This window comes from Pagrus pagrus (assembly GCF_965226575.1).
Source record: "Pagrus pagrus genome assembly, chromosome: 5".
NCBI lineage: Eukaryota > Metazoa > Chordata > Actinopteri > Spariformes > Sparidae > Pagrus > Pagrus pagrus.
In genome coordinates, this window is record NC_140189.1 from 8,155,069 (window position 1) to 8,173,505 (window position 18,437).

At 43.7% G+C, this 18,437-nt stretch overlaps 2 protein-coding genes across 5 annotated transcripts in view; one reads left to right on the forward strand and one right to left on the reverse strand.

Moving 5' to 3' along the window:
* The window catches only part of slc44a1b (solute carrier family 44 member 1b), a 32,374-nt gene extending 24,657 nt beyond the window's left edge, over positions 1-7,717 (reverse strand). Inside the window, exons 1-3 of one of the 3 annotated variants that reach the window (XM_084353708.1) lie at positions 7,647-7,717; positions 5,533-5,708; positions 3,856-3,945 (exon numbers count right to left, since the gene is read on the reverse strand). In XM_084353708.1, coding sequence (XP_084209834.1) covers positions 3,856-3,945; positions 5,533-5,595 — 153 coding nt within the window. In that variant the 5' untranslated portion in view covers positions 5,596-5,708; positions 7,647-7,717. Of the gene's footprint in view, positions 1-3,855; positions 3,946-4,377; positions 5,509-5,532; positions 5,765-7,646 lie in introns of those variants that run through there. The other 2 variants (XM_084353710.1, XM_084353709.1) reach the window with 2 other exon arrangements.
* A 420-nt stretch (positions 7,718-8,137) lies between these two features.
* Positions 8,138-18,437, forward strand: part of abca1b (ATP-binding cassette, sub-family A (ABC1), member 1B) — a 43,105-nt gene continuing 32,805 nt past the window's right edge. For both annotated transcript variants that reach the window (XM_084353706.1, XM_084353707.1), the window contains exons 1-6: positions 8,138-8,193; positions 9,837-9,919; positions 12,187-12,305; positions 13,277-13,370; positions 16,477-16,618; positions 17,206-17,324. In XM_084353706.1, coding sequence (XP_084209832.1) covers positions 12,240-12,305; positions 13,277-13,370; positions 16,477-16,618; positions 17,206-17,324 — 421 coding nt within the window. In that variant the 5' untranslated portion in view covers positions 8,138-8,193; positions 9,837-9,919; positions 12,187-12,239. The remainder of the gene's footprint in view (positions 8,194-9,836; positions 9,920-12,186; positions 12,306-13,276; positions 13,371-16,476; positions 16,619-17,205; positions 17,325-18,437) is intronic.

Below are 18,437 nucleotides of genomic sequence, written 5' to 3' on the forward strand. Positions count from 1 at the left end.
CCTGGACCTCAGTCACACCTTGACCTCAGTCACGCCTGGACCTCAGTCACGCCTGGACCATAGTCACACCTAGACCTCAGTCACGCCTGGACCTCAGTCATGCCTGGACCTCAGTCACGCCTGGACCTCAGTCACACCTGGACCATAGTCACACCTGGTCAGCTCTGGCTCATGTTTCCTTCAGTCTTGATGATGAGTGATGTGTGTGACTCTTTTGCTGCTCTTTTCTTTGTCTGAGAATTGTATTATTGATCAGTGATAAACTTATTGATCAGATATCTGTTGATGTGTGAGCAGACTGAGGCCTCAGGCAGCAGTAATTCACTCCTCATTACAGACTGCATACATCATTTAATACGTTAAATCAATATAAAGTCCACATGTTGAACTAAAGAGTAACACAATCATTAAATATTAAAACATATCTGATCGTCACATGTTGATTCATCTGATGGTACTCAGTATTAAACTACACTGACACTGAATACTGTGGATCAGGAGCAGCTGGAATATTGATTAAAAACAAAATCATCAATACTCATTAATTTAATCAGTGTGATGGAGCTTTAATCATGTATATTTGTACTCAGACAGCTCTACTGAACGTGTTTCACTTCTCTTTTCTCTCATCATATTCTTGTCATTTCATACTAAAATGTCTTGTTTGTATATAAAACATTTCATTTATCATCAACAATAAACAAACACATCAGCTTCAACATGTTTCGTTGGTTTTCTGCTCACCAGTTTTGACCCAGTTTAAAATCAGAGACACTAAAAATCACGTTTCATTGAAACCTGTTCACACGTAAACAAGTTCAAGTTCAACAGGAAGGAATTTAAATTACTGATGAAGATTAAAGGTAGAAGAACATCCTGACCACTGTGATGTCAGCATGCTCACTGTGATGTCAGCACGCTCACTGTGGTGTCAGCACGCTCACTGTGGTGTCAGAACGGTCACTGTGATGTCAGCACGCTCACTGTGGTGTCAGCACGCTCACTGTGATGTCATCACGCTCACTGTGATGTCAGCAAGGTGAGTCACATTTAAAAGTGACATCACAAATAGGGCTGCAACTAATGATAACTTTCAGTGTCAATCAATCCATTGATTATATTAACGATAAATCGTTCAGTCTGTAAAATATCGAATAACCATGAGTGTTAAGTCAGCAGTCCAAAACCCAAAGAGTCTTCAGGTTCTGTCAGAGAGGACAAAGAAAAGCAGCAGATCCTCAGTGAAGACGCTGAATCAGTCATGAGCCACGTTTCAGCTCACATGACTGATCGGCTGTTTCCTGTCTGTATTACCATCATGGCATTTCTTGGTTGGCTCTGGACAGCCTGCAACATGGCCGATGTTAGCTGCCATACGAGAACAATTACAACTGACCCTGTGGACAGTAATCCCTGAAGACCTGTCTTCATTTTGTGTCCTGGTTCGTTGACCTCTAGCCTCTGTTTATTTCTGTACCCACGTAGCCACGTAGCCTACACCGCGTCATCCTTTGACTAAATTACACTACATGTAGCCCAGTTTATTCGATCAAACACATTTATGGACACACATCAGATTCACATTTTAATTGTTTTCATTTTTTTTTTTTTTTTAATTCACTTGATATTTAAAGTAGGGATGTCCCGATCAGGTTTTTTTTTTACCCCGATCCAAGTCATTTAATATTTAGTATCTGCCGATACCGAGTCTGGATCCGACACTTAGCCCGAACTAATATTTTCCTAAATAATACAGCTGCATTAAGAAAAAAGTCACCTGCATCCAAGCTGTTAATAGGTTTATTATTTTGTTGAAACAAAGTAAATACTTTCATATGGCTCTTTCTTATTCTGCATATGCTATGCTAACATTGGTTTTCATTTGGTTCTTTTTTGTCTTTGCCTGTATTGCTTGAGTGTGAGTGTTTGTTTTTATGTGCCGTATCAAATTTGTAGTATTAAATGCAGCTCTTTTGTTTCCCCCTTGCGAAACAGTCGTATTGCAGATGTTACATGTCGCCGTTGGACCGCTTTCGCTTTCTAATTTAAAATATTTCCACACTGCAGACATTTTATCCACAGGGTTGCCAGACTAACGTTACGCACACGTCTGCGTTCTGCCACAAATTGTGCTCCGTTTATGACAGCTGGCATAAAAATCATCGGGCTTGGGACATTCCTAATTTAAAGGAAACATGGCAACTGTTTGACTTTTAGAATAGACAAAAACAATTTGATTATCAGAATATTTGGCAACTAATTTATCTTTTAAACAACTAATTAATTAATTGACTCATCACAACCACACCTGTGATATTTAACCTGTGTCATCATCATCACCATCATCATCCTGTCAGCACCTGAGTTCACTGTCCAACACCATCACCATCATCATCTTCACCATCATCAACATCTTCACCATCATCATCCTCATCTTTACCATCATCATCAACATCACCACCATCATCATCAACATCAACATCACCATCATCACCACCAGCATCATCACTATCATCATCATCATCAATATCATCACTATCACCATCATCATCACCACCATCATCACCATCATCTTCACAATCATCATCACCATCATCACCATCACCATCATCCTCTTCACAATCATCATCTTCACCATCACCATCATCATCTTCACCATCACCATCATCACTATCACCATCATCATCACTATCACTATCACCATCACCATCTTCACCATCACCATCACCCAACATCATCACCATCACCATCATCACTATCACCATCAGCATCACCACCATCATCATCACTATCAACATCTTCACCATTATCACTATCATCATCATAACCACCATCATCACCATCATCACCATCTTCACCATCATCTTCACCATCATCATCACCATCTTCATCATCATAATCATCATCACTATCATCACTATCATCACCATCTTCACCTTCATCATCGTCACCATCACCATGACTATCACCACCAACATCATCACCATCACCACCATCATCACCATCATCATCACAATCACCATCATCACCATCATCTTCACCATCACCTTCATCACCATCAGCATCACCGCCATCATCACCATAACCACCATCATCATCACAATCACCATCATCACCATCTTCACCATCATCATCACCATCACCATCTTCACCATCATCATTATCATCACCATCGTCACCACCATCAGCATCTTCACCATCATCACCACCATCACAATCATCACCATCATCTTCACCATCACCATCATCTTCACCATCACCACCATCTTCACCATCACCATCACCACCATCACTATCATCATCTTCACCATCATCTTCACCATCACTATCATCATCACCACCATCATCTTCACTATCATCATCTTCACCATCACCATCATCACTATCATCATCATCATCATCTTCACCATCACTATCATCATCATCATCACCATCATCTTCACCAACATCACTATCATCATCATCTTCACTATCATCATCACCATCATCTTCACCATCACCTTCACTATCAGCATCATCGTCATCATCATCATCATCATCACCATCACCATCAACTGCTCCTCCTTCAGGAAATGACTGAATATTGTTATCATTGATTACTGATCTGATGATGATTGATTATCAGTACAGTGCGAGGAAACATCAAGTCTGTTCATGTTGACAGGCAGGTCACTGTGACGTCACACAGGAAGTCTTTAGAGTAGCTGCTGATTGATTTTCTCCTGATCACTGATCGATGATTAGTTTGAGTTGGATGATAAAGAACATGTTGGTGTGCTGTCACTCACACATGAAAGCTGATCACTAATATTGATTATGTAAACATGTCATCAGAGTAAGGCTGGCTGTGGTTACCATGCCGACGCAGAAGACGGTGAAGAGCAGGAACCAGGGCAGGTCTGTGCAACTCCGGTCCTCCAGCGGTCTCCATTCTCTCTTTGTCCTCTGAAACACACACAAACACACCGTCACAGCGGGACCGGACCGGGCCTGAGGACCGGGCCGACACACTCAGCCTGTCCCCGGCCTGTTAGCTCGGCTCGGCCCGGTTTTCATCACGAGTCACATCACACAAAGCTACATGTCGACCCGGAGCGGCTGCTGACCGGAGCAGAGAGCCGAGCGGTGTGTGGACAATAACAAAGCGGGGACATGACGGCCCGTCCCCCGCCAGCAGGCCCGGTAACCCGCCTGTCCCCGCGAGGAGCTAATTGGATTACCGCTCCTGGCTCTAATCCCAGCTCGGCCCTCTCTGCTCCCCGGGACCGGTTTCCCTTTCACGGTGAAAAAATAAACACGCACCGGTGCTCTGCTGAAGGGCACCGGGGGGTGGAGGACGGTACAGAGCCGAGCCGGACCGGGCCGGGCCGTTCTTACCTCCGCGCTACCGCAGCATCCCATTGCAGTCAGGGTGGACGTGCCCGGAGCTTCACGGAGCTTCACGGAGCTTCAGCTCAGCAGCAGCGGGGTCTGGAGCCCTAAAGGCGGGGGGAGGAGACGCACAGCCCCGCGCGCACTGCCTGCATGCACTCACTGCGCAGCGGCGCGATCCCGGAGGCCGAGCCCGGAGCGGAGACGGTCCCGACGGTCAGACTGAGCGGTCCGGCCCGCTGAGCATGCTACTGTCGGAGCCTCCTCCGGTTACCGTACCGAGCGGGGATTAGCAGCCGAGGATTTGTCCGCCACACTTCCTGGTGGGCCGTCAGGTGCAGCGGCCATTCATCTCATTGCGCATGCGCAATTAGTGCTCGTGCCGGACCTTATTGGAGCAGCTGCACAACAAAGCCGGCGGAGTTGCAGGTGTAATACCAGCGGTGACCGCTGAGTGGAGGCTAATGACAGGGTGACGCTGTTTCCACATTTACAACTTTATTAGAAAGATGAATGACAACAACGTCTTTACATGTATTTATTTATTTATTTATTCACCACTTGACTAAATGTGGACTCACAGATATTTTCTATGTCTACATGTTTATTTAAAGTGTCTGACAGTGACAGACTCCAGAAGTTACTAGTAAATCTTTCCATAACATTTCATTATTAGTCTGTTTCCTGACAAACACTTCTGTTAATGTAGTAAACTGGTCTGTACTCATTACTCTGATACTTTTAATTGCTACAGTATTACTACAGTACTTCATCACCACAGACGACCAACTTGTCTCCTGAAGGAAGGTTAAAATCTTTGGACTTGATTTTAAAATATCAGTCTGTCAGAGACAGAACCAGAAAGTCTGAAGTATCCAAATCATTTACTGGAGTAACGTAACAGTACCACGGTGTAGAAAGACTCAGTTACAAGTAAAAGTCCTGCAGTCTTACTAAGGTATCACAGTAGGACAGCCTCAGTGAGTCTTAATGTGATGTATTAATCATTATAACTGCAGCTGTCAGATGAATGTAGTGCAGTAAAAATACACAATCTTACTCTGAAGTGAAGTACAAGTATCAAGTATAAATATAAAATGGAGTACTTCAAAATGTGTACAGCACTTGAGAAAAGTTTTATCAGTAATTAGTCAAACAAACCTTCCCCGAGATCCTGAGATGAACCTGCTGCTGAGAGCTCGAGGAGAGACGCTTTGGGTCCATGTTCCTGGAGAGTCCTGGAAAGTATTGGAGATACCTTGAAAGTCCTGGAGAGTCCTGCAGGGTCCTGGTGTTCCTGTCAGACTGAGGACAGCAGCGATGTGGGTCTGATCAGCCTGCAGAGGACAGAGAGCTTTTGTCTTATTGTTTACTGTTGTACCAGGCTGAACAAGTGTGTGTGTGTGTGTGTGTGTGTGTGTGTGTGTGTGTGTGTGTGTGAGTGTGAGTGTGAGAGTGAGTGTGTGTGTGTGTGTGTGTGTGTGTGTGTGTGTGTGTGTGTGTGTCTCAGCCTGTTTAAAGTCTCGTCAGCAGAAACCATCTGGACTCTTCACGTTCTGTATTTTCTTTGTTTCTCGTCATTTTTAAATCAAATAATAACAGAGCAGAGTGCAGTAATACAGTTATTTAGTTACTGATTACTTTTAGATTCGACACAAACCAACATGTGATCATGTGATCAATATTAGTTATAGATCAAACAATCAGACGTGAAATATTTACCAGCAGCTCCTCTCAACCAGCTGAGAATCTAAAATACTGCTTGAGGTTAACACTGGTGGAGTGTAACTAAGTACATTTACTCAAGTACCGTACTTTCTGTACTTTCTGCACTTTCTGCACTCTCCACATTTATCTGATGACTTTAGTTACTAGTTACTTTACAGATTACATGCTGCACATTTTTAAATTAATTGATTATCAGTGATTGTGATGATCAGCTGACTCACAGTATACAGTTTATACATACATGTAACTATATGGATGAGTTACTTTACTGATAAAAAAAAAATGCATGGAGTGCTGCTTGGGTGTAGGAAAAGGTGTCCCTCTGGTGCTCTTCAGTTTAGGGATCCAAGTAGAACTTATGAGGAAAGATCTGTGGCACTCAAAAATTAAATTAAATGAATTTATCAAAGATATCAGGTATAGAGCATATTGAAAACTCAATCAGGGGTGGAGACAGGCTCAAAACACTCCTACAAAGAGAGTCATTTTGGATTTATACATTGAAAGCTACATATTACCCAGGTTTGAATGGCGAACTGGATCTCTCTCCCTTTCTGTAATTGTTTTCTCTTAGAACTGGTAGTTCTGTTGTCTCTTAGACAGGTCTTTAGAGAAAGAAATAAGTAACTTCTCAGTCCTCTTCCAAGCTTAATATTTATTACATGAATGTATATATTATGTATGGGGGGTTTTTTTGTTGATTTTTTGGATTATTTGTTAAATGTATGATGTTAAATTGTGTGGTGCAGATTTTCCTTTGGTTGCATAGAGTCTGCCATATCTTGATCTTTTTTTCTGTCATTAGCAGGTCATGCTGATCATGTGACCGCCTACCTGCTCATACTGAGCAGCTGTCTCTGATTACCTATTTAACAATGAGCAGAGCTGACTGACAAACACTTTGCCCTTGCCCTGACGAAGGCCTTTTAGGCTGAAACGCGTTGGCATGTTTTTTATTAGATTAGCCATGTACCAATGAAGGCTTTTTAATCATTACCCTCTTGAGTGCCTCAGATCTTTCCTCATGAGTTTTACTTTACTGATACTTTGATACTTAACTACATTTAATATCAGATACTTTTACTCGAGTATGAGTTCTGGGTATACTGTCAGTTCAACATCAACACATCTGGAGATACGTGGTTTTCACTGGACAGGAAGGTTATCTGAAAAGTAACTAGTAACTAAAGCTGTCAGACAAATGTAGTGGAGTAAAAAGTACAATATTTACCTCTGACAGGTAGTGGAGTACAAGTAGAAAGTTCTATTAAAAACTCAAGTAAAGCACCTTGAATTTGTTCCCATGCAGTACTTAAGTAAATGTACTGTAAAACAGACTCAGACTCACTCAGACTCAGAATCAGACTCAGAATCAGACTCACTCAGACTCAGACTCAGACTCAGACACAGAATCAAAATCAGAATCAAAATCAGAATCAAAATCAGTCAGACTCAGTCTCACTCAGACTCAGACTCGCTCAGACTCAGACTCGCTCAGACTCAGTGAAGCACACGACTCACAGAGTTTCAGTCCAATCAGAACTCACTGGATTGGACTCCTGGGGTGGCCGAAGCTCAGGAGGTAGAGTCAATCGGCCAGAAGGTTGCTGGTTCGAATCCCTGGCTCACCCGGCCGCACATCGAAGTACCCTTGACCCTCTGACATTAGTGTGTTGGAGAGTCAGCAGACTGAAAGAACCTTCACTCATCATGACTCTAAACAGATATCTGAACCAGAACTAACCCAGAACATCAAACATCATTTCTCTGGTCCAGCCTCTGCACAGCCCACAGAACAGTGGACCTGGTGTACTGTGGATCAGGTGTTTGTCCACTAGAGGTCAGTCCAACCCAGCAGCAGACGCTCTCCATCCTCTGTCTTCATCAGTGTCTGTGTCCAACATTAAAACTCGTCAAACAGCTGATCTGAAGTCAGAAACAAAGAGAGCGTCAGAGAGCAGGATTTAAACCAGCAACCTTCCCAAAGAGCACAACAGAACAGAGCTGAGCACAGCCAAGGAGGATTCTCCTGAAACATGAGGAGAGTCCCAGTTCTGTTCATGTTCCACAGAACCAACAAAAACCAACAGGAAGGTATTTCCTTGTTCTCGTGGTTTACTACTTTTATTGTATACACTACTTTATTGTTTCTATATCTGCCTTGTATTTTGATTGTATTTGTACTTGAACGTACCTGCTGCTATGGTAACCTAATTTAATAGATAATTAATAAAGTTATCTATCTATCTTAAAAACGGGATCAACATGACATCATGATTCGACTCTACAATGAATCTGTAGCCCGTGGAAAAACAAACTGGTTTTACAAGGTTCACACGGGTCGAACCAACTCCAAACCAGCACTAACGGCAGCACAGAACCAGCACTCGGTTCACTTTTTGATGGAAAGTGGGGAGAACAGTCACAGAACCAACAGAGAACCAACAGAGAACCTTGAGACAGCAGCTGGGGGAATAAAGAGGAAAAAGTCCTGAAGCTGAAACATTAAACTGACGTAAATCTACATTAAAAACATGTGTTTGTATTTTACTGGGAAATTCTCTTCAAGCACTAAAACCAGTGAGGAGACACAGACCCAATGGACCGGTACCAGAGCTACGAGTACTATCAGTACTATCAGTACTATTAGTATTAATAGTAGTATAGTAGTAGTATATATTTGTAGTACTTGCCTGTAGTTCACTTTCTGTCTGATCTCACATCAGTTGAGTCACAGTAAAAAGTATTTTATTGTGAAACATCTGCTAGCTGGAAAGCCCTGCTGCTCAGTGACCGATAGTAACCCCAGAGTCCGCTCACTGAGACCGGAAGCTCGGCCAGAGTTCACCTTACATAATAAAAGCCTAACTAACGAAGTGAAGTTTAAATGTTTGATTATAAACCGCTGAGTTGATTCAGACCAGAGTCACCAGGTGACAGAAGCCCCGCCCCTCAGGTTACTATAGCGCTGAAGCCCCGCCCCCATGTCACTACAGGGCTGAAGCCCCGCCCCTTCCGGTTCCCCTCATGGACCTTATTGATCAAATCTTGTCTGGTAGTGATGAGGAGAGACATATATATTGATCCTGTTTTAATTGTGTCATGAATCACACACATGATGTTTGATATTAGCAGCTCACAGAACTGAACCAGAACCATGATGTTCACCTCATTTACCAGCTTTTCTGAGCCCAGTTGGCTCTATGTTGGTGTTGGTTCTGGTGTAGATGAGACAATGTAGTTCACTGAGCGCTTTAACACAAAACTACATGAGGTTTGACTTTAATTACAACAAACTGACATACAACATCTGTGACTCATGACACAGCTCAGACAGGATCAATATCTGTCCCTCTTCTGAAATAAGGTCCATGAGGTCACCGGAAGGGGCGTGGCTTTTGTTTAGCGATCCTCTAGCTAGCTCTTACTAGCTACTAGCTCACATTATAAGCTACAATGAGCTAAGAACAGAGGCTAGCTTGGTGGCTTAGTGATAACAGCAGCAGTTCAAGCCAGATATAAAGTATAAAATGTGCTGAATCTATAATGAATAAATAAATAAATAAGTGAGTAAATAAGTAAATAATCACGTCACAACAACTTGATCAGCAGCGACAGAACAGTCCGACTCATCCTGTTGTAGTTAATGATGATGGTTGTCGGTGTTTTATTTTGAAGGGTGTGAGCGGAAGCATTGCGCGTGATTGTTGTGACTCCGGTGAGTGTTTGTCCCGCAGCTGCAGCTCGGTGCGGGATCAGAGGCTGCTGAGAGCGGCAGGAGGAGGATCGGAGAGTCTGCGGCTGAACCACATCCACACCGGTATTTAACCCGCAACTCACATCTACTGCACTTTATCTCCCTTCAGCTCTGTTTCACCTCTCTCACCTGGTTACTCTCTTTATTCTGCTTCAGAGGAGACAACCTTCATCATTATAACTGCTGCTTCTTCTTCTTCTTCTTCTTCTTCTTCTTCTTCTTCTGTGACTCAAACTGTCTGTAAAGTTGATCAAACTGTAGAAACAGAACAAAGTTACAGTAACCTGACAGATGAAGTTAATATTGTGGTTGAAGACAGGAACATGAGGGACAGTTGTGTGTTAAAGTGAGTTGAGCTGAGATGAAACATGTTGGTTTGTTCAGCTGCAGCTCGTGTGTTTGCCGCTGGGGGCGCTGCAGGAGCTCATCACTGATTCAATCAGGTCTTTGAACAGCAGGCAACATTTAAAAGTGTTTAATGAGCTCAGAGGATCAGAGACTCGTCCCTCAGACAGCAGAGACAACATGTTGAAGAAGAAGAAGAAGAAGAATCATCTGACTGATCTGATTCATTCAGCAGCTGGTTGTCCTCTGGTGTCCCTCAGAGCCTCCAACCTCACAGCAGCTTTAAACCAAACTGAACTACAGACAACAGAAAGAAGAGGACGCAGGCAGACAGACAGACAGACAGGCAGACAGACAGACAGACAGAGAGACAGACAGGCAGACAGAGAGACAGACAGGCCGCACTGGTTGATGATTGAATCAGGTTTAAACAAGGTCTTTGATTGTGATTCTGATCAAACAGCTGATTTCATCTCAGTCTCTCAGTCAGAGTTCAAGTGTGTGTGTGTGTGTGTGTGTGTGTGTGTGTGTGTGTGTGAGTGAGTGAGTGTGTGTCATTACTCAGAGTGTTTCCTGTGAACGATGCTGCAGCTCTGTCTCTCAAAGTGTGTAAACGACTCTGAGTGCTTTTACACTTGCTAATGCACTCAGCCCCCCCGCCCACCACCACCACCACCACCACCACCACCACCATCATCATCATCATCCTCTTACTTGTACTTGTTGGCTGAAGTAACAGATTACAGGAGTAATCCCTGCTGTAACTGGACCAGAGTCACATACACACTCTGAATGTGTTCACATGATCAACATCAGCACACAGCTGGGCTGTATCATATGGTTCATGATGATATTGATATACATCTAATATACATATACATAGTGACATCATACAGTTACACACAGCAACAACAAACATGGCTGCTCCCGGTGGAGGAGTTAGATCTGACAACAGCAGTGATTTCAGTCCAGTGAACCTGCTTTAAAGGAGCACTACATAGTTTTCTTTCTGTCTGAACAAACTGAATTAACACACTGACCTTAAAGGAACTTGACTGTGTTTATATGTGGCGGACCCTGCCACCTTTCTAACTTCAAACAGTGTTGTGGGACCTTATTTTCCTCTGAGAACAGCTGGTTTATTCACTGATGGAAACACTTTGTATTATTAGCTCATTAATATTGCAAATATTCAAAGTGTCACTGTGAAGAACAGCAGGAAATATAAATACATGTAAAATCAATGAACTTTAACTTTGTGCATCACTGTGACAGGAAGTCAGAGTGAGCGACGGTCACATGACCACAGCTCAGGAAACAGGGAAGTTTGGTTTTAGCAGCAGCTGTGAGGAAACTGGAGGACTTGGTTTATTATTAAATAATGAAAGTGAGTCTGTGTTATAAAATATCTGATGTCTGCATGTCTCAGCCAGTTCTGTTGGGAATAACAACTGTATCACTAATATTGTTGTTGTTGTTCTTGTTAATTTAAATTAAACTACAAATTGTTTCCATCAGTGAATAAACCAGCTGTTCTCAGAGGAAAATAAGGTCCCACAACACTGTTTGAAGCTAGAAAGGCGGCAGGGTCCGCCACATATAAACACAATAAAGCTCCTTTAAGGTCAGTGTGTTAATTCAGTTTATTCAGTCATGGAAACGAAGAGAGTTTTATTATTCAGTTTGTTTGACGATCTTTCTCTTCTCATGAACATTTCTACAGACTGCTCCTTTAAATGAACGATTACAAAACAGTTCTAATATAATGAATATGATAAATATAATTAATATGTGGTGTTTGTGTGTGAACGTGCAGCACACAGGGAGATATACATGTTCCTGTCAGTGTAATGTACTGAGTGTGTGTGTGTGACAGGTGATCAGTGGCGAGTGTGAGGAGGAGTCTGTTACCTGTGGTGACCTTTGACCTCTGCACCCTTGGTCCGTGTGCTGTCTTATCCCGTCTGTCTGTCTGTTTATCGCAGAGCAAACGAGCGAGCAGCGGAGACACTCATCAGACGGACAGAGAGAGAGAGACATGTCTGTCTCCACACAGCTTGGTCTGTTGCTGTGGAAGAACTTCACCTACAGGCGACGACAGACGGTCAGTCACACCTGTACCTGTACCTGTTCTGTTACCTTTCACACTGTAGAGCTGCAGTCTTTATTTTCATGATCTGTTACTGTACTGATTATTGATCGTGGCTGATCTGTATGTTGTCATCGTGAACTGAAGGAAACCAGTTAGTTATCACATGTAACAAGCTAATTAAATAATCAATAATTTATATTTTTATTGAACCCTTCAGCTGAATGAATTGAATGTTAAAATAATGTAAAGGAGCTCAGAGTGTGAAGCTTCATTAACTCTTATTAATCAATGAACTGTATCAGCTGAACTCTGACTTCACATTGTCACTGATAACAAACTGATCATGTAGTTTTAAATACAAACTCTCCCAGTCATCAGCAGTTATATCACTGATCATCTTCATTAACGTCCTCACTGACGTCTTCATAATGGCTCGTCTGATAAAACATCTGATTTGTCTTTTTGTTTCTGAAAAATGATCTGATGAAAGGCTGATTTTCATTTGAGGCCAAAAACCTGCAGGTAACATGTATAAAGAGGGTGATCTATAGTGATCTACAGTGATCTATAGAGATCTACAGTGATCTATAGTGATCTGTGGCCGATCTATAGTGATCTGTGGCGATCTATAGTGATCTGTGGTGATCTAAAGGGATCTATAGTCAGTATGAAGGAGGTAAAAGGTCAGAGCTTTGATGTCCTGAAATATGTTGATGTTTCTGTGTGTGTGTGTGTGTGTGTGTGTGTGTGTGTGTGTGTGTGTGTGTTGTGTTGTGTGTGTTGTGCCATGCTGTCTGTTGTTGAGAGTCTGAAGTCAATCAATCGATGACTCTTCATGAATTATGAATGACTTCTAATAATAAAGACAGGAAGCTGCTTCACACAGAGACACTACATGAGCCCGACGGGAGGATCACTGTGTGTTGTGTGTCTCTGTGTGTGTCCCTGCTGATGGTCCCTGTCTCTTCCTGTCCGTCCCTCAGCTTCAGCTCCTGGTCGAGATCATCTGGCCGCTGCTGATCTTCTTCATCCTGATCGCCGTGCGGCTGAACTACCCTCCCTACGAGCAGCATGAGTGTGAGTCCACACAACTTTATTCACACGTTGTTGTGTTTAATCTTTAGTGATGTGCCTTGCTCATGAGCACCTCAGCTACTCTGTTGCACCAGGCTTCAGATCAGATCAATGAAAACTGTCAGCCATCCCATCGACTGCAGCCGGAGGGACAATACATTCACCTGTCTGTCTCTGTCCTCCCCTGTCTGTCTCTGTCCCCACCTGTCTCACCTGTCTAATGTGTTTTGTCCATGAGACAGACAGCTGAAGTCTTCCTGCAGTCCTTGTTTGTGAAAAAGTTGTCTCAGGTGTTGCAGGTGGGTCAGTGGGAGCCAGGTGCATGCTGGGAGTTCCTGTGCAGGTAATCAGAGGTGATGTGAAGGTGCTCCTCATTATCAGATCTTTATCAGCAGCAGCGTTGGACCCTTGTACCTTTAAGGACACTCTGACATCAGCTGCCAGTGCGACTGGCAGCGCTTGATTGATGCCTGATCAGCAGGTATTGATCGAGGTGGGACAGGTGTGCGGGTGCAGAGCGGCTGAGGTGTCTGTCGCCGCTGCAGGACGTAAATGAAGCGTGCTGAGGGTGAATGAAGCCGGTTGAACGTCCTCGTAGTGATTATCAGAGCGGTTTACGGCTCTTTATCACCGGCTGTAACGACATTATCACATCAGTGAAGGTCACGGAGCTGCGATCACGATCAATACACTCCTGATGCAGTTATATAATCACGCACTGACCTGGTAATCAGGTGGAGGGGCTCTGAACCTCCAGGCTAGCTGTTTCCCTCTGCTCCCAGTCTTGATGCTAAGCTAAGCTAAGTTGTTGTATCTGTGGCGCGTAGCGTTCAGGAGATGGTGACCGTTTTCTTTTCCAACGTGTTACAACAGACGTTAAATGTTAAACAGGACTGACACACATTGTGTTCATAAAGAGGAGGATTAACGGCTCTGATGTTTCATGTCAGTGTTGCTCAGCTGCACGATTAATGTGTGCAGCTTCAGGCCACACTTTTTATTGGAGGAACAAAACCCGACTGACGGGAAACAAACAGTCCTCCTCCTCTTCTTCACACTGGCTGAACTGTGTCGAGGGAAACCCGCAGGCTCTGATCGCTTCACACTGGAGCCGAGTCCTCACTGGACCTCGCTGAGCTGAGCTGCAGGAAGTGTTTCTGTTTCCCTGTGAAAGCAGAAGTGGTGTCAGCTCTCAGTTCTGCAGCAGGAATATTTGTGCTGTGATTCACGCAGCATGTGAGCTCAGGCGTGTTGAAACTCGTCGCTGTGCAGCAGCTCTGAGGAGCTCACGCAGGAGATTTCACTGAGACTTTAAGATCCTCGTTTACACGACATCAGCAGCTCTTTGACTTCCTCAAAGGTCAGATTTCATTCTGCACTTGTGGCTCACAGTCAGCTTGTCTGATCCGCATCAGAATCACATCCACTGAACTCTGTACACGGTTGTTTCCACGTCTCTTCACACGTCGACGATCTTCTGTTGATAACGTCTCAGTAATGTGACCCTGAAACACTGAACACGTCTTCAACCACATCATGTTCAGGTCGCAGCTCCTCTTCAGACAGGAAACATGAAACACTTCCGTCAGCCTTCAGTTTGACTCCTGACGGAGGTTTGATGCTGAAACAACACGACCAACAGACTGTGACCATGAAGATGTTTCAACAGAGTTTATAACAAAATGTTTTTGGACTGGAGGAACCGGAGACACGTGAAGATCTGACCCAAAGCTTCAGGGGCAGAGCTTTGTAGGGCTGACGTCTCTGATTGGTCACGGAAAGACAGGAAATGTTGCTCAGTAACTTTTATTTAATTTTAGTTTGATGTCATCAGCTCATCACCATGGAGACACTTTTCATGCTTTCATGATGTCAGCAGGATGTCTCACTCAACAATCATTATAACAACACGTTCACTGAGGTCAGAGAACTAATACCACACTGAAAATATAAATACTCCACTACAAGTAAAAGTACTGCGTTCAAAACAAGAGATCCATTGATATCAATTGTTAGTAATGAAGCAGACGATAACTGGAACATAAAGATTTGAAGTAAAAGTGAAAATCTTTGTGCCAAAACTTGTACTTGTACTTGTACTTCAGAGTATTCCATTGTCCACCACAGTAACTAGTAACTAAAGTGGTGCGACTGATGTAATAGAGTAAAAAGTACAGTATTTCCTCTGACATGTGGAGGAGAAGTCGACATTTACATTAAATAGAAACAAATATATAATCACTATGTAAAGTACTTCAGTAAAAGTACTCAGTTACATTCCACCAGTGCTGATCAGTTCACTGTGACGGAGTAGATGAAGTTTCTCTTCATGAACGTAGTTAATGATTAACAGATCATTCAAATATTTGCTCAGTTGTGGATCGATCGATTAATTGATTAATTGGGTTACTGGTTAGAGGATCGGTGACCTGATGGCTGGTTTGTGCTCAGCGTGGATCTGTAAAGTGTGAATGTCCCCTGAGCGTCCTGCAGGTACGTGTCTGAGTGCGTCCGTCTTTATCTAATCAGTGTTGATTAGCAGGAGGCCTGTTGGCAGGTAAAGGTCTCTGATAGCAGCGTCTTCTCCATACATGAAGCTGACGGGGGTAAAGGTCGCTGCTCTTCCTGCCTCCGCCCTCGCTGCTGCTGATGCTCCGCTGCAGGTGATAATAAACCAATCACAGGTTATCTACCTGCAGTGTGTCCAGGTGAACGTATGGACAGTTCGTTCCAACGCAGCAGGAAGATAAAGAAGAGACGTCCTTAACGTCTTCAGGTGAACTCAGATGGAAGCTGCTGAGACGGCACGTGTGTCCTCAACACGTGCTGGAGAGACGCAAAATGTCTGAACAACGTAGGACGGTGTTCATCCTCTGAGGATAATGAACCTCTGAGACAGACAGTCAAACAGAGGACCATGAGAAAGGACCGTGTGGACAAACCTGATGTGAGCGGAGACATTGAAGAGAGACGTCACTTATGTCTTTGTGTTTGGGACAAACAGTTATTAAATCTACTCCAGCTTCTGTTGTATCTATGCTTTTACTCTGGTAACAGATTTCTGCGGTGAACCTTGAGTCACTTCCTGTTTTGTTTTTTCTGTCCGCAGGTCATTTCCCCAACAAGGCGATGCCGTCAGCCGGCACGCTGCCGTGGCTTCAGGGAATCCTCTGCAATGCCAACAACCCCTGCTTCAGACACCCGACGCCGGGCGAGTCTCCGGGCGTCGTCGGCAACTTCAACGACTCCATGTGAGAGCTGAGGCTTTTATTCTGAAAAACTGGTCACCTTTATTCTGAAATGCTGCTGTTAAAGATGCTGTATGTAAGAATCAGCTGCCTGTCGGGTTCATGCTCCAACAAGTAAAGGGGAGAGGTCTAACTGTAGCTGCTGTCAGCTAGTTAGCTTTGTTAGCTGTGCAGTTAGCGGTCCTATTATCTGGCTCCAGTCAGAGAGCTCAGATGAGTGTGGTGGAGCTGCTGAGAGGTTTTCAGGCCCTGCTAGCTGATTAGCATGCTAACTTCAGTCTTTCTCCATTATTTAAACTCAAACTCTGACATCGTTCAGCTCAGAAGAAGAAAGTTTCCACATTGAATCTTTGACTGAACTAACTTTTGTTATCGTGGTGACTGAAGGAGCGAGTCACTGATGTGACGTCCTGCAGGCGACACGTGAATGTTCAAGTCATTATTAAACTGATTAAACGTATTAAACATGCTAAACTGCTCTGAACCCAGTCGTCTTCAGTCCCTCAATGTTTTTTATCAGGTAGTTTTTAAGCATTCAGCTCTGTCGCGTTTCAGACTGATGTTCATGTTGTTCATCTTTTCCTCTCCAGAATATCTCGTCTGTTTTCGGACGCCAAGAAGATTCTTCTGTACAGTCAGAACGACAAGAACCTGGACGGATTCAAGGAGCTGGCTCAGGCTCTGCAGGCGCTGCAGAATAGCCAGTCAGGTAAGAAACAGTCAGAAACAGTCAGTCACCGCTAACTGCTGCTAGCTGGAGCTGCCATTAGCTAGTTAGCTGGTTGGCTCAGTTAGCGATGCAGCTAGCAGTGCAGCCTGGCACCGCTGAGCACCGGGACATGCTGGTCCATTGATGAATTTATTCACAGATTATAGTTCTGAACCTGTTTGGATCGAGCCGTCGCTCCACATCATTGTGTTGTTATTGACTCACACAGTCATATATTTGTCTACACGTGACCTCTGGGGGGCCGCAAAAACTATTTCTTATAAAATGAAAATAATAATAAGAAAGTGAACAGGAAGTAAAAGTAAATATATAAGATGCAGAAAAGAGTCGACGACTCGTTACATGAAGATGATTCATGGACTGATGATTTTGTTGATGAATTATTTTCATCAATAATTATTAAATACTTAATGATTTAATATTTTTCATAGTAATAATGAGGTCTGGGGCAGGATGACAGAACTACGGACGCCCTGAAGGCAACTGGAAAAAAATGTTAATGAACCTTTAAAGATCCTGACAGACAGCTCAGAGCAGAGAACTGAGGCCACCAGAGGTTTGGTCTTTGCCTCTCTGGGCTTCCGTACAGGAACATTTAACATTGAGACACAAACAACAGCTGTTTGTTTGTTGGTAAAAGGTCCGGTACAGTTCTGACCCTGCAGAGGGAAACAAACAGAACTGTAGTGTTGTAGATGTGAAATGTCCTCAGCAGTCAGAGTGTCTCTCTGCAGCTGGTTTCCTCCGTCTGTCCTCTGAAGTTTCAGCCTCATTGAACAAAAAGAATTTTCTTCTTTGTGTGTTAATTTGCACTTTCTTCTCGCTGTGGGGGGCGTTTCTTTTCTCTACCTGCTCCGACCTGCTGGCCTCCACCTCCTCCTCCTCCTCCCTCTGATGGAGCTGCAGCACATTTCTGCTCTTTATTCCTTTAATCACTGCTGATCACACAAACCGCTTTAATTCATGAGAACGAGCTGCGTGGGCGGAGAGACAAGCCGCAGCAGGTTTACCTTCTCAGGTGTTCTCACCTGGTCAGAGTTCAGTGTGTTGCTGAGCGGGCCGGACTCAGAGGAAACATGTGAAGACTTCAGA